Source organism: Lindgomyces ingoldianus (genome assembly GCF_010093535.1).
Source record: "Lindgomyces ingoldianus strain ATCC 200398 unplaced genomic scaffold BDR25scaffold_83, whole genome shotgun sequence".
NCBI classification, from domain to species: Eukaryota; Fungi; Ascomycota; class Dothideomycetes; order Pleosporales; family Lindgomycetaceae; genus Lindgomyces; species Lindgomyces ingoldianus.
In genome coordinates this window covers 1,145-16,357 of record NW_022985244.1, presented here as the reverse complement: position 1 = coordinate 16,357, position 15,213 = coordinate 1,145, and the positions used below count along the sequence as shown (strand labels likewise).

Sequence of the window (15,213 nt, the reverse complement as noted above, 5' to 3'; positions counted from 1 at the left end):
GGGGGACTGGGTCGAGTCATGGTCGGGGCCGATACGGGGACCCTTCGGATAGGATCCGAGCGACCCGAGATGGAACGATTCGTAGAATCGTTACAATACAAAGCCTAAGTAACAGTGTTAGTAGATATCTACAAATATCTACAAATATCTAGCTAGAATTAGACAGATATAACTAAGAAAAGAGGATAGTACTAGAATATAAATACTAACACACTAATTCTAGCTTAGTAACACCTTAAAACTATAAATAGTAATAAAAAGGTAAACTTTAGCCTACTAATAATAGAACATAGCATTATAATATTACATTAAAACATCTAGAATATAGTAATAAACCTAGTAACATATATTTATTTGCCTTAAAAATCTAGAATGTTAGCAAAAGTTGTAACAATTCTTGTTCCATCTCAGGTCGCCCGGAACCTATCCGAAGGGTCCCTGTATTGGCTCCAACCCTGACTTGATTCTCATGAATCGTCAGGTCGCCCGGAACCTCCGGAAGGCCCCCGTATCGGCCCTAACTCTGCCCTGCCCCCTGCTGTACCCCTATTCCCTTATGTATTTAGTTGCACCTTGCCCTGTAGCTAGCTTAGTAGTTTTCTAATATCCTTTTATACAAGGCCTATAGGTGTTAATGGCATTCCTAGGTTTAGAGTCCCCACGCACTCCTATATGCCTCTAAGTGGATTCCCACTGCATTTAGACCTATTGTCTTGCCTGCGCTGTTACATTATATTAGAAAACTTACTTTTACTAGTAACAGCCTTGTATAATATTGCACTAATTATTTATTTAACTACATCTAAGCCTAAGACGCGTCTAATTTAGTTTAGGTTGTAATACTTACACACTATTATATTAAACTATTTAGTTTATAAACTAGATTTTATTAACTTCTAGTTAACTAAAGCCTTTAGGTTTAGAACTTTCTATCTCTATGTAATTAAGATTACCTTTAGAAAAGTTATAAAAAATGTGCTAAAGTAGAAACTTAGAGACTACTAATAACTTATTAAGATTAGAGACAACTGCTAATGCTTAACTTTTAACCTCTAACTACTAACTACCACCCTGTTAACAGCTAAACCTGCGTCTGCAGGACCTAAAGCTAGACCTACCTAATTTAAAGTTAACCTCTAGTAGTATATCTATGTTTAATTACAAGCACAGCTTAAGCAGCTAATCTACTAAAACACTACTAGGCAACTACTAAATCACCTCTAATAATGCCTTAAATCACCTCTGCTACCCTAATAGCAAGAGACTTTTTAGGCACCTCTAATAATACCTAATGCTACCTTACTAAACGCACGCCTAAAATTAATAACTGCACAGATAGCAAAGAATAATAGCAAGCCTTAATTCTTAACAGGCTAGACATTAATACAGATTACTATTAGAGCTAGCGCGCACGCATGGCGTTTAGGTTTAGAAGACACCGCTGGCAGTGCGAAGGAATACTTAGCAAGGACACCTAGCTAAATTAGACTAGTTTTAGTTTAAGAAGGCAGAGGACATAACAGCAATACTTTGTACTATAATTACTACTAATAGGGACTATTAGTCTATAGAGAGGGGGGTAGTGTAACAATTCTTGTTCTATCTTAGGTTGCCTAGAACTTATCTAAAGGGTCCCTGTATTAGCTCTAACTCTAACTTAATTCTTATAAATTGTTAGGTTGCCTAGAACCTCTAAAAGGCCCCTGTATTAGCCCTAACTCTGCCCTGCCCCCTGCTGTACTCTTATTCCCTCATGTATTTAGTCGCACTTTGCCCTGTAGCTAGCTTAGTAGTTTTCTAATATCCTTTTGTACAAGGCCTATAGGTGTTAATGGCATTCCCAGGTTCAGAGTCCCCACGCACTCCCATATGCCTCTGAGTGGATTCCCACCGCATTCGGACCTATTGTCTTGCCTGCGCCGTTACAGAATATTAGCAAAAGTAGTAGAAAGTTTTATAGGCTAATTAGACATTAATCTAGCTCTTTTTTAAACTAATAAGAGAAAAGACTTAGCAAGATGTACAGTGATTAATAGAGATATCTGCAATGCACCCTAGATTAGGATTAATCCTAATATTTGTGTTGCTGCATGCAACTGTTTTCGTCCAAATCATGCCACTATTCCAGCCAAGCTGGTTTGAGTGACTCAACGGCTAATGCAAGTGTCGTTGTGTTATTGCTAATCCTATCCCAATTCAGTGCTGTGGCTCTTTAACTGCATATCGCTGCGGCCTCCGAAGAAATGGGTCTAATATGCCTAGACTTACGGCAATTGACTGTCTGGAAAGGTGACGATGAAAGATAATAGCTACACCGCCAGGCGCAAGGCGAAACCGTCAACCAATCTCCCACCAAGATCCTAGCCTACCACCACCACGTCCGCGCAAATTATATGTTCCATGCTCCCCTAAGCATACGAAGAGAGACCGCACACCTTCCGAAATGCTCATAGAAGTCATAGAAGAACCGTACCGTTGCCACCAACTTCCCCAACGCTACCACTAGTTCCGGAGCATCCTTCCTCTGTGACTGCAACGCTATGAGATCTTCTACTAGCTGTCGAAGTTGAGCCTTCTTCTCCCCGTCCACGTCTTCAACTAACTCCTCGCCAAAATAGAGCGCATTGTACACCATTGCTGCGATTTCTTGCCACTCGACTTGTAAGTTAGGTGAGAGATGTTTGAGATCCATATCCCCGAACTCAATGATCCGGAAACAGGTATCGTTTCCTCTATCCGTATCCTGGGCTTGAATGTCTTCGGCATCGAGGAGAGCCTCCTCCATGGCGACGTCCGTCTCTTGGGTGAGAAATTGTTGGGCTTTATCAGGAGAGTATTCTACATATTCAACCTCGATCCTCTTGTTAAGGGCGTGCGAGTGGGGAATTCTAGAACGCTTGGCTCTAGTCTTAGACGTTGTCGCTGTTGCCTTGTCATTTTTCCATACTGCCTTCGTTTTCACATTTCCATAGATATCCATATCCACAGCCACGGTGTCTAAAGCTTCCACCTTCACCATTCCCTGCTCTGGCACTGGCATCAATCCAGCAAACTCACCTTGCATACTACCAATCCCTCGCTTGACTCCAGCGACCTTCTTCGGCATAGCGACGTTTGAGTTTCCGTCTTTCGCAATAGCAGCACCATAGACGCACTGAGTACCTCGCTGAGAGCAGCGGCTACATACGGGCTTCTTGCCGTCACAACCCTTCTTGCTCATTCGACAGCGTTGACATTTATTCGGGTTCGGTGCGATATCCTGGCGACTGTGAGAAGGTTTGGCCGAGAACGAACTTGGGGTTGAGTTGGTAGCAGGTTGCGGTGAAGATAAAGTTGCTGTTGGGGAGAAACAGGGCGGTGTCGCAGTCCCCTTGGCTGGGGGATAAGATGGTGGGATTGACTCCATGCCGTGATGAGATGGAATGTAGGGAGTTGTTTTGGCCGGGCTGGATTTGATGCAAGGTGTGATAGATAGGAATTTGGTAGCGAGATTGAGGGAACAGGTTTTTATTATAAGTAGGAAACCTTGCAAAGTTTTGGAATGAAAATGAAGGAGTGACATCACGTGGGGTTCGCGTTAACAACACGCGTTTGTTTACTTATTACGCCTATTTCTTGGCAGTGATTGATATGGAAACTATGGTAAGAGTGAAAGGAGATATTGGAGCAGTGTTTCTGGAAGAAGTGAAAGAGCAACCTTTGCCATCACCTTTGTAGGAAGGAGTTACTTGAAAAATGCTTTGTGGCTAGTCAAGTCTTTTCCCTCCTGTGGCCGTGCACATATTCGCATTGAGCCTAGGCTACTCTATATCTCTTTCTCAATCATTCGTTCATTCTCCGTACCTAGCTACCAATGTAGGCTTTTTTGCTTATATATCGACTGGTATCTATTATAAGTCTAAGAGACATTGCTGATTCAGGTCACGACATGGGGCTGGAGTATTAGCATGGACTTGCTTGTTGCGGTAGCGATATCAAAGAACCTGTGGGCATAAAATTGAGACGGGAGACTTTGGTCTGCGGTTTGAAGGCGTTGTATTCGTCTCATAGACTCCTGTTGTTGGCAAATCGCGTAGGGCCGGTGGAACTTTATGAGTAGAATGCCACTATTTCCTTGCCGGCTTTTATGTACAAAGAGTTATGGGCGTGTGACCTCAAATGTGCATGTGTAAATAATAATATCATTAAACATTTTCATACCATTAAGCAGACTCCCTTTGCAACTCATTACTTCATCGCATATCGCACACCATCCCCGCGAGTCCTACTGACCATACCCCTTCCTCCTCGCTAATCCGAAACACTCCGCCATCCCGAAGAAGATATCGATGCTATTATACACACCTCCGAAGTGCTCTTGACAAGGCCCCATAGCAAACACGGGGACATCTGTCAAGCTGTGCACACCCTGGTCATCTCCTACGGGAAGCGTGCCATTCAGCAATAATCCTCCGGCACCATCCTTAGGGTTAGCATAGAAATCCGCAGATGGTGTAATGTTAACAGCGGGCACACGTGGTCCGCCCTTATGCACGCTCCAATTTTCCCGGCGATCGGGGTCGGCCATCAGGCCCTGGAAGAGAGTATATCGAGGATCCCAGTTTGAGGGGAAGTGCACGCCTTCAGTGTATGACAAATTTCCAGAGTGTGCGTATTGCGACAGACCAGAGTTCTGGTACGTTCCAACAGCATCGCGCTTCTTGCGGTCGACGTTCTGGGCAGCGAGATATTTTGTGTCGACGGAGCCCATGACGTCGAAGCCGTGGCCGTGGTCGGCGGTGACAAGAATGAGGGTTTCTTTGAATTGGTTGATAGCTTTGAGTTTGGCAATGGTGGCTTTGATGGTGTCGTCGAGTTCGAGGAGCTCGCCGAGTGCGCGGTCGTAATCGAGGACGTGCATCATTTTGTCGATGGAGGCGGCTTCGGACATGATGAAGAAGCCCTTGTCTCCGGATCGCTTGGCGAGGATATCGATTGCTTTTAGAGTCATCTCTTTGAGGCCTGGCTGGTCAAGGGCGGCGGTCTTGTCGCCTGAGGGCGAGAGCGATTGGTTGAGGTTGGTTTTGTAGACCTAAAAGGGGAGTTAGGCTTGTTCCAGGAGAAGACGTATGTTAGGCTAACTTACATTCCTGTCAAGCCATTTGGCCATATTGGACACAGTGAAGATACCGAGGGCCTTGCTGTCATTGCTGGCCTTCGAAAGCGCAGTGTTGTTCCAGAGAACTTGGTATCCCTTCTTTGAGAATTCTTGATAATAGTCCTTATTCAAGTAAGTCTTTCCACCAAGCTTCGGGTCGTAGAATTGCTCAGCGCCACCGCCAAACAGAACATCGGGTCCAGTCCAATTCGTCCACGTGTAATTCGTTATTCCGTTGAGGAAAGAATCAACGACCGCACCGTATTGGCCACGGTCTCGGGTGTGGGCGGTTAAAGCCGCAGGTGTTGCATCAGCAATGAACGCTGTCGAGACTATGCCCACGTGGCCGCCGGTAAGACGGAAGAACATCTCAGCAATAGTTTCCACTTTCGGGTCATCAAATGGGTCCTTGCTAGAATCGGCGTAAACACCAAGGCAATTCACAGTGCTCTTGTGTCCTGTGTAAAGAGCCGTAGCTGAGTTGGCAGAATCGGTAATGAAGGAGTCGATGGAGTGAGTCATTTGGTGTCCTAAGATGGGGAATTGGTCCATCTGCATCTTTGTTTGGTAACGCCCGTTGACTGCCTTGTGAGCGATTAAACGGGCAGCCGTGATCATGTTGGTCGTCATTCCATCCCCGATGAAGAGGATGATATTCTTGGCCTTGCGGACTTCCTGCAGGTCCCGCACCAGCCAGCTTGCTTTGGTAGTGCTACCATTGTTATATGTGAGAGTGGCAGTGTATTCTACAGCATATATCAGCCTGCGGTCGCAACGCTAGAGTTGCAGATAGTATACCTCCAGGCTCGTAGAGAGCTACCTTTCGGTACGCCTTCGACGTGACATTGACAACCGATGGCTTTCCGGCTTCTTTGGCAAAAAGATCTAGATAAATTTAGCTTCTGGCCCTTCCAAGCGCCGTCAATATGCCGACTTACCCTCGTACCACGAGAAGTTCCAGCGCTCCAATTTGGGCTCCGAAAGGCTGAAGTATTCTGTCGCCGGCACAGCCTTTTCGTTCTTTTTGGCAATTGTAAAGGTAAACTTCTCATCCGGTTGCTTTCCGTTTGCCTCGGAGCCATTGATTGGTGCGTGGACTTCAAGACGAATGTCGAAGTACTGGCCGGCTAAGAAGTCGGTTCTGAATGGTACCATGAGCTTGTAAGCCACACTGTCATGAATTCACTTACTGGTCTGGTGGAAACACGCATCCTGGGGTCTTGTTAACATATCATCAAAAACGAAATAGTTGAGATTTAAGTGCATACCGAGAGTTGGACAGGTCCCAAGGCGCTGAAATGTCTGAGCAAGACTGACACGCACCAGTAACGCAGCCCCCAGACCAATTGACCTTTGGATCCTCATAATGACAGCGGAGAAGTGGGGAAACCGCGACGCGTCTGAAATTTAGAAAGCTGCAAAGAGCCTTTTATAAGCTCCCGGGGCTGCCCCGGACCTGCATGTGCATCCATCCCAAGTCCGTGGACCCACGCACGACAATCAGGACTGCTATCGGCAAGAGCGAAGTGCCAACACGAACGGCGCACGCGGTGGAAGGGCTCTAGCGTTCCCCGTGTCACTTTGAAGCACTCTCACTGCTGGAGTGTTCAGCAGTCCAGCAACCGGGAAACGAGGCTTTCCCACTGTCTGGTTCTCGGCGGGGGAGAATGTCATCTTGCAGGCTTTCGAGCTTCCTAAATGAGGTTGAGATACTCGTTTCGCGACATCGCGAGGGGTCGTCTGCCTGGCACTGTTGCTGCTTGGCGGCAACGTGCAAGCTGTGCTCAGCGGTGATTCGTCCCCGTGTATTGCTTGGCAAAGGTACATGGATCCTGCCGGTCAGGTTCCTTTGATATTAGGCTGCGCGCTCTCTGCAGGCTAGATTAATTATTGGACAATGGTGATGCAAGGTAGGAATGACATACCCGTGAACATTGACAGGACCATGAGCATAAATCGGCTGTTCCTCATGTGGAGCAGTATTGTGAGTTCACAGTGGAGAGTACACAGCATCACCCTTCCCTCTCCAGCATGTTACTACCAGAATGTGGAACTTAGCCAAGACTAGTCTATCTGTTAAACCTCTTGCTGAAATAAGGGGGAGCGTTGGTAGGATGAAATTTTCTGTTCCGCAAAACCCGGTCATGTCTTTTGTTCTGAGCTAGGTGACGACTCCAAAAGCTGTCTTACTAGCACCAAGACAAAAAAGGCATCCCTCCAGGATCTGGCACCTTCATGATCAAATCGGATCGTCGTGCCTTTAAGATCTGTAGAACCTAGATTGTGAATTGCAAGCCCGATTTAGTTTAGCCCCATAGCTGCAAAGACGTCACGACTTCACTTTCGTCCCTTTCACGTGTAACCCTTAATTCTGATGCAGGTACGCGCGGGCATAGTCGTATCTAATTTCTCTTGATGCATCTGAAGAGGATTCTCTTCAACTCCAGAGCTCCGGGCTCCTATTTCTCTACACGATTGTCAACCAGCTTCCGTAACCCAGTGCGACTTCAGCTGCGCAGTCTCGAAACCTCAACTCCACTTCGATATCCTACGATTTCCCATAAGTCCAAGTTTGATTCCAATTTCAAATCCCCAGCGAAGCGGCCCCGAATTACCAAACGCACCACGCTCGAGCGTCCTGAAGTCAAACGCCCTGGCACAAAACGTGCCAAACAAATCGATGAAGATCGACCATACGACCTCCTCCTCGAAGCTCTCACCTGCACCATGCCTCGGAGCTGGCGCAAAATTCCAAGAAACCGCTTATCTGCATCTATCTCAACTGCCCAGCCGAAGAATCCTGGCATGGCACCAGCCCCGCTCGTGTCAACTTTATGCTCGAAGCTCTCGCGGGAATGCAAAGGGAATTAAAGGAATTGAATATCCCACTCGTCTTTCTCCACGCGGACAAACCCGACCAGATCGCTTCTACAGTAACTAAGTTTCTGAAAGACAACTCGGTATCTCACGTCTTCGCAAATTACGAATACGAGATCGATGAGCTCCGCCGAGATATTGAGTTTGTAAAAGAAGGTGGCTCCGACTTCCGGGTGTCCCTACACCACGACCAAACCGTGATCGAGCCCGGTACATTGACCACCGGCTCCGGCAGACCTATGAAGGTGTTTTCGCACTACCATCGCATGTGGCTCGATGTCGTGAAGGGAGATCCTGACCTGCTAAAAACCGTATCACGACCCACGAAGAACAGCTCATCGGCGTCGAAAGAACTCAAGGGGTTGTTCGATTCACTGGTTCCAAGGCCCGCAAAAGACAAACTATTCCCCTCAGAAGAAGACAAAAACAGAGTCCAGAAGCTTTGGCCAGTAGGACACGATGCAGGGATGAAGCGCATGGATTCCTTCCTCAAACATATCGACAATTACGCCGCTACTCGGTCTAATCCCGCCAAGGATTCCACTTCGCGTATGAGCGCATACTTTTCAGCGGGAATGGTATCGGTGCGAGAAACCTTGTCCAAAGTCCAGGAATACAACGATGGAAGTAATGATTTTAGCGAAGCTGGATCAAGTCCTGGAGTCTATAGTTGGGTCCGTGAAGTGGTGTTCCGGGAACTATACTGCCAAACAACGCTCACTACTCTGCATACTGCGATGAATCTACCACAAAACCTCAAATTCGACTTCGTGCAATGGGAAGAGGATGAAGAAGGCTGGAAGAAGTGGTGTGAGGGAAGGACAGGTGAGCCTTTCATCGACGCAGGAATGAGGCAGTTGAATACCGAGGCTTACATGCATAATCGACTTCGCATGAATGTTTCATCGTATTTGTTTTGCAATTTGCTCATCGATTATCGTCGTGGAGAGCGTTATTTTGCGGAGACGTTGATCGATTGGGATTTTTCAAATAACACGCAGGGGTGGGAGCCGAACTACACTGTCTTCAATCCTGTATCACAAGCGGAGAAGAATGACCCTGATGGGGATTATATCCGAAAATGTACGTTGGACATCCACTCTGACGATTCTGGAGCTGACCGGGCCAAGGGGTGCCCGAGCTGAAAGACGTCAAAGGAAAAGCAATCTTCGCACCCTATGACCGGCTGCCCAAGGAAGAATTTGAGAAATTGGGATATCTAAAACCACATGTCAACTGGAAAGAGACGAAGCAGAGGGCTGTGGAGAGATTCAAGAGAGATATACGGAATACCTCTCCTTGAAGTCGCACCTGAATTGTGTGTTTAACATTGTCGTACAAGGGTAGCATCGTACACTCGGATGGGCAAGAAGGTTCGCTAGTGTTCTTGACCAGTATCCCAAGAAGTCTCAATCACACGATGAACGTGCATCAATTGACGACGTCGTCAAGAGATTACCTAGAGAACCTACTCCTTTATCTTCTATCTCGAATTCTTCAATAGAACTTTGCACCTCGATAGGCCTCAACATGGACCTTTCCATCTGGAATCTTAGCCTCCAGTTTCTGTGCTTCTAGGGACGCTGAGCCCGCTCCTCCTGCTTCTTCCTTAGCCTCGGCCTGCCTAGCCGCCCTCCTCCTCTTCTTACTTTGGAAGAGCAGCTCCTCTTCCTCAATCTCCTTAATCACTTCCTGCCACGCTCTCTCCTCCCCTTCCACCCCAGTCCCAAGCACCTTCTCAACATCAACATCCTCCCCTCTCTGCACGCGCTCAACCACCTCTCTCAGAACTCCCAGCTTAGCCTCCGCACGACGAGCGAAGTGATCCATGTCCCTCTTCAGCCATAGCGTCTGGATGGCTTGGGACCCGACAAGCATGGAGAGGACGATGTAGGGAGTTGCGGGGTTCCGTTGTTTGCTCTTCGGCGGAGAGTGTACGGAGTGGTTCCGAGGAAACCTTGGAATCAGAGATGACCAGAAGGTGGGTTGTGCGACGCGCGGGAGGGACTCGGTGGAGATGTATCGGGAAGGGGAGGGGTGGGTGTGGTTGAGAAGGGCGAGGTTGCGGGATTGTGGTCGCAGCGGTACGCTGATGATGTGCAGAAACTGCGGCGGTAATCGGAGGAGTTGGCGGAGGAGGACAGGAGAATCCATTGTGTCGAGCTGTGGGATAGTGGGGACGGAAGGCATGGCTTGGATTTTTCCAAGTTGAAATTGTAAATGGCTTAGCGTCGCTTAGTCAAGCCATCGTCGACTTGCCGAGGTTCATTTGAGTAGTGAGCTCCATACGGAATGCGACGAGCATATCTTTAGATAAAGCTCTTCTAGCTCTTTTACATCTTCCACCATGATATAATCTGATAGACTCTGACTTCTGCTTCAAGATTTTCTTCTTTTTAGCATCCTTCCATATTCTTACCAACTCTTGCTACAAATTCTCCTAATGGGTAGCCGAGCACAAAGATTCACACGAACGGCCGCGGAAGTTAACATGACGGCATTCGAGAAAGCCAAGATCTGGTTCGAAACTGCGTCCATGGAAGGCTATGATGTACGCACCGTCCACCCTACCACTTCTCCGAACAATTGCTAATAACAAACCACTAGGGTCACGACTCAATGCTCCCAACACATCTAACCCTCCTGTCCGCTGACTCTTCCCCCACGCCCTCACATCCACATCATAGCACCTCCGTCTTCTCTCTCACAATCCCTAGCACACTATGCAACATGTCTGGAACCCTGCACGGCGGCGCTGTTGCCCTCATCTTCGATATTTGCACCTCAGTCTCCATTTCCGCCGTCGCTAGGCCGGGGTTCTGGGACGCGGGACATGTGTCTCGGACGCTGAATTGCACGTATTTGCGGCCAGCGAAGGAGGGCGAGACGGTTTTGGTGGAGAGCGAGGTTGTGCATTTAGGAAAGAGGATGGGGGTCGTGAAGGGCACGATACGAGGGGTGGATGATGGGAAGGTGTACTATACTTGTGAGCATGGAAAGGCTTGTTTGCAAGCACCGAGGTTGTGAACTCATCTGACGGGCAGGTCGCTTGATCCTCGTATGGGTTGCAGCATTCGAGAACATATGGGATAGTTGTCACGGTCATAATCAGTTCAATATTTGGAGAAGAGTAAGATACCAATTAATTACCAAATGCAATTGACTTCAAGTATTCTTCTGATGGGGTAAAGGGAACTTATTTGGATATCTCTAAAGGGGCGATATTTCGATTATTCAAAAATCTGGTACACCCAAACAGCATGGAATGCCTCCCGTCCTAGCGGTCTCGGTCTGACCTAATCCCTTCATTTCTCCACTAGCGAAGGTGCTCGAACTTAGTATCTTATCACAGTCGATACAAGTGGAGTCCACACGTGGGAGTGGGAGGTTATACCTGTCCCTGTTCCTGAAAAGCTGATAGTTCGGTTGGATATCACGGGAGGATATATGCCAGAGACAGATGTTGGACCAGCAATAGGAACGCCGGTAATAGGGTCGTCGGTGAGTGTAGGCCCTGGGGAGTCATCACTGTCTGTGAAAAAAGGAATGTCGCCGACCGTTGTAGAAATCGGCAGGTTTGTATATGCGACAATTGAAGACGGCTGCACAATCGGGGTTGAAAAAACTTCTCCCTCGATGAGAGTTGTCAAAGTCTCAGGTGGGATCGTTGCTGGAGGCACCTTACTTTCTGTTCCGGAAGGAATACCCCACGATCCGGTAGAAAACCAGGGCTTCGTTGAGTTCGTTGCACCCACGGTCCAGCAGGGTAACTTCCTAAATCATTATCAGACTTAATAAGGAGTATAGGGCCATTATATAACTTACGTCGGCTTCACTGGAAGGTTCTTGGTATATCTGTTCTGATCAATGCTCTCCATGAACGATCCTGAGATGTCTAGATAGCAATCTGGGCGCTTTATTGCATGGCTGACTGGCTTCGGGAACCCTGAGGCGTGCGAAGGTGCAGCGGCCACTGTTGAGCATGATACAGAGAAACCAGCAGATGTTAAGGAAGCACACCCATCAAAATTTCCAGCAGAAACATTTGCTGGGCTTCCAGTGTTAACTGAGGAGGTAATAGGTGTGGCAGTAAATGGAGACCCCAGGGCAACGGCATCAGCCCCAGCAAGAAACAAAGTAACAAATTTAGCGAAAGAGTGCATTGCGAGGTTGGCAAGTCTAGTGAAAGAGATGTAAGGATAGAATGCCAAGTCACTGGCTTTTATATGTTGAGTACTAATGAGAGTGAGAGGACAGTTGGCTCAGTTGCGATGAGTAGTGAGGAGGGTCCATGGTGGCGTGGGCGCCTTAAATATCTGTCATCACTCCCGTAAATAGAGTCGAAGTTTGAAGATAACTGATGGAATGTAGTATGGAGGCCACTTGTACCTCTCATTTCCAACCTACAGAAGAAACGAGCCTGTGCCGCAACTGTCAAACGTAGGATCGAATGTTCGAACAAGTGTACCAATGAAACTCTCCAACGCTTAACGACACACGGCGGTCATAGCAGGGAAATAGAATGACAGACCAAAGCTACAGATGGAAGCATAAGAAGCCATGTGAGGATGCAGATGACGGATCAGACTATGAGAGGGAGAGTGGATGTAATGGTGTTTCTCCCTGGCGGAGTTGACATGATGCAAAGTTAACGTGGAATTTATCGTTAGTGCTAGCGATTAATGTTTGATATAATAAGAAAGGTGTATTAGAAACAGTTTCGTCACGGGATAATGGTGATGGGGGTGACACCGTTTTGGCTTCGATAGTGGAGAGTGGGCTGTCGAATGCCAAGACCGAGCATGGGAAGCCGCATAGAGGAAGCACAACCTACAACACCCCAACCACAACCTTCCAAGGCTCCACCACAACACGCAATGGATCTCGGTGATGAGGGGAGCTCTCCGTGGGGAGGTAAGCCGGCTGCGACTCGCACGACTCCTCAATACATGGCTAATCTGTGGCTGCAGACGAGCCCTCGCGAAATAAGGCATCACAGAACCCGCCCAAGACACCACAGGAGGACAGTGTGGAATCTGGTGCCCCCTCCAAAGCCTCCGCCAGCACCGTCCCGAACGTTTCCGTGGCGCCGCGATCTCCAGCAACACGCGGTCCCAGGAGACGCCAGTATGGCCCGCAACCAACCCGACTCGAGGCCGTAGACGATCCTCTGGGACCTCTGGGGGCTCCCACGCCTCCTTCGGGAGGTCTCGAAGCCCCTCCAGCACCCCCACAGAAGGAGCCGGTGCCGTCTCGTAGCCCTCGACCGACTGCCGCAGCCCCTGCCTCCACGTCTTCCATTCGGGGCATGATGGATTCGGTGAACCTAGACGATGACGAGGACGAAACGCCAGTCGCAAGTACCCCGCGGATACCTCCCCCAGTGCAGCCCCCAAGCAACAGTACCCCTCAGCGACAGACACAGCCGAGTGTGAGTGTAGAACAGGCTGCGAAGCCCACGTTCCAAATCACTGTCGGAGACCCGCACAAGGTTGGGGACCTCACCAGCTCGCACACGGAGTATTCAGTCTTCACAAAGGTAGGCTTATCTATTCCATGCGTTGTTACCAAAGTCTCTCCACTCATTGATTGTTTCAGACCACCTCCAAAGGATACCGCAACCCTGAGTTTACGGTCTCCCGCCGCTACCGTGACTTCCTCTGGTTGTACAATCAGCTCCACAACAACAACCCCGGAGTCATCATACCGCCTCCTCCAGAGAAGCAGGCGGTAGGCCGCTTCGATGCGGATTTTGTCGAGTCGCGACGTGCTGCGCTGGAACGGATGCTGAACAAGACAACGCACCATCCAGTTCTGCAGCATGACAGCGATCTGAAGCTTTTCCTAGAGAGCGATGCCTTCAATGTCGATATCAAGAACAAGGAACGGAAGGATCCTGGGCTTGGCGAGAGCAAAGGCATGTTCGGGTCCATGTTGTCTGGAGGTGGAGGCAAATTCATTGAGCATGATGATGTAAGGTCGATTCCATTCAGCCTAATTCGCGCACATCTTGACTCTTTCAGTGGTTCCATGACCGGAAAATCTACCTGGATGCTCTCGAGAACCAGCTCAGGGCTCTCCTGAAAGCCACAGATACAGTCGTTGCCCAGCGGAAGGGCCTCGCAGAGGCATGCGGAGACTTCTCTGCCTCACTACATTCGCTTGCAGCTGTTGAACTCTCGCCGTCTCTCTCCGGTCCTCTCGATGGGCTATCCGACATTCAGATTCGCATCCGCGAGCTGTACGAACGCCAAGCTCAACAGGACGTCCTGACCATGGGCATTGTCATCGACGAGTACATTCGTCTGATCGGATCCGTCAAGACGGCATTCCAGCAAAGACAAAAGGCGTATCATTCTTGGCATAATGCCGAGTCCGAACTCCAGAAGCGTAAGGCTACCCAGGACAAACTGCTCAGACAGGGCAGGTCCCAGCAAGACCGACTCAATCAACTTAGCGCGGATGTTGCAGACGCAGAGAGGAGAGTACATCAAACGCGCCTCCTGTTTGAAGATATGGGTCGTTTAATGAGAGCAGAGTTGGAGCGCTTTGAAAAAGAAAAGGTGGAGGACTTCAAGTCGGGTGTTGAAACATTCTTAGAGAGTGCCGTTGAAGCACAGAAAGAGGTGAGTCTTATTACTTCATGCTGTTCAGTCTTTCTTCATGGCTGATGCTAACATGTTTCATAGCTTATCGAAATCTGGGAAACATTCCTCATGCAGATGGACCTTGAAGACGGAGAGACATTCGTTCCGCCGGCTGGCGTTGTGGCACTGCCGACCGAAGTGTCGAAGTCAATTGAGGACCGGCCCGAAAGCCAAGACTCTGGTAGTGTAGATGTACGAGCTGCTACGGAGGCCACTCGGGAGATGCAGGACTGAACGGCGCGTTTGTTAATCAGATCACTACTCCGTAATTAATACATGACTCTCCTGAGAGCAAACACTTAGTTTAAGGACTTTTACACGGGTTCATTCTACATGAAGCTTACCTACCCGGCGCCTGCAGGTTGTAGGTGTCTTTACATACCCTCGCGTTCGCTCTAGACCTGACTGAACCCGTTACGGGTCCAATGGGACGAATTCACCCTTTCATTTACAAAACACCCCGTGAAGGGCAAATTCCCTGCTTCCGCGGGACACTTACTTAATGATACGCCTTTGTATGAGTATATTTGCGGTCGCGGCAAATTTTAGACT

General features: G+C 48.6%; 7 protein-coding genes across 7 annotated transcripts; 3 read left to right on the top strand and 4 right to left on the bottom strand.

Moving 5' to 3' along the window:
- Nucleotides 1–1,846: 1,846 nt before the first annotated feature.
- Nucleotides 1,847–3,562, bottom strand: BDR25DRAFT_363846 (uncharacterized protein; the record flags this gene model as incomplete). Its single annotated transcript, XM_033696800.1, has 5 exons — nt 1,847–1,902; nt 2,025–2,154; nt 2,218–2,281; nt 2,316–2,365; nt 2,429–3,562. The coding sequence occupies 5 exons, from the start codon at nt 3,560–3,562 to the stop codon at nt 1,847–1,849; spliced, it is 1,434 nt and encodes a 477-aa protein (XP_033539443.1).
- Nucleotides 3,563–4,219: 657 nt separating this feature from the next.
- BDR25DRAFT_274293 (alkaline phosphatase-like protein) lies at nt 4,220–6,523 on the bottom strand. Its single transcript, XM_033687395.1, has 6 exons — nt 6,406–6,523; nt 6,328–6,349; nt 6,076–6,278; nt 5,936–6,022; nt 5,126–5,883; nt 4,220–5,071 (listed from the first exon to the last, which is right to left on the bottom strand). The coding sequence occupies exons 1-6, from the start codon at nt 6,500–6,502 to the stop codon at nt 4,265–4,267; spliced, it is 1,974 nt and encodes a 657-aa protein (XP_033539442.1). The 5' UTR covers nt 6,503–6,523; the 3' UTR covers nt 4,220–4,264.
- A 1,334-nt stretch (nt 6,524–7,857) lies between these two features.
- On the top strand, nt 7,858–9,317 carry BDR25DRAFT_248598 (Cryptochrome/photolyase FAD-binding domain-containing protein; the record flags this gene model as incomplete). Its single annotated transcript, XM_033685982.1, has 2 exons — nt 7,858–9,097; nt 9,145–9,317. Coding segments are annotated over 2 exons (1,413 nt in total), but the record flags the coding sequence as incomplete, so codon positions are not given.
- A 39-nt stretch (nt 9,318–9,356) lies between these two features.
- Nucleotides 9,357–10,182, bottom strand: BDR25DRAFT_308219 (uncharacterized protein). Its single transcript, XM_033690997.1, has one exon. It carries the CDS (start codon nt 10,166–10,168, stop codon nt 9,512–9,514), a length of 657 nt encoding a protein of 218 aa, XP_033539440.1. The 5' UTR covers nt 10,169–10,182; the 3' UTR covers nt 9,357–9,511.
- A 130-nt stretch (nt 10,183–10,312) lies between these two features.
- BDR25DRAFT_274285 (Thioesterase/thiol ester dehydrase-isomerase) lies at nt 10,313–11,145 on the top strand. Its single transcript, XM_033687394.1, has 2 exons — nt 10,313–10,565; nt 10,622–11,145. Exons 1-2 carry the CDS (start codon nt 10,458–10,460, stop codon nt 11,039–11,041), a joined length of 528 nt encoding a protein of 175 aa, XP_033539439.1. The 5' UTR covers nt 10,313–10,457; the 3' UTR covers nt 11,042–11,145.
- Nucleotides 11,146–11,349: 204 nt separating this feature from the next.
- On the bottom strand, nt 11,350–12,233 carry BDR25DRAFT_387006 (uncharacterized protein; the record flags this gene model as incomplete). Its single annotated transcript, XM_033698039.1, has 2 exons — nt 11,840–12,233; nt 11,350–11,788 (listed from the first exon to the last, which is right to left on the bottom strand). Exons 1-2 carry the CDS (start codon nt 12,175–12,177, stop codon nt 11,350–11,352), a joined length of 777 nt encoding a protein of 258 aa, XP_033539438.1. The 5' UTR covers nt 12,178–12,233.
- Nucleotides 12,234–12,891: 658 nt separating this feature from the next.
- Nucleotides 12,892–14,895, top strand: BDR25DRAFT_248616 (Vps5-domain-containing protein; the record flags this gene model as incomplete). The annotated part of the gene is made up of 5 exons (XM_033685983.1): nt 12,892–12,928; nt 12,985–13,553; nt 13,613–13,987; nt 14,038–14,640; nt 14,704–14,895. 5 exons carry the CDS (start codon nt 12,892–12,894, stop codon nt 14,893–14,895), a joined length of 1,776 nt encoding a protein of 591 aa, XP_033539437.1.
- Between the last annotated feature and the right edge of the window lie 318 nt (nt 14,896–15,213).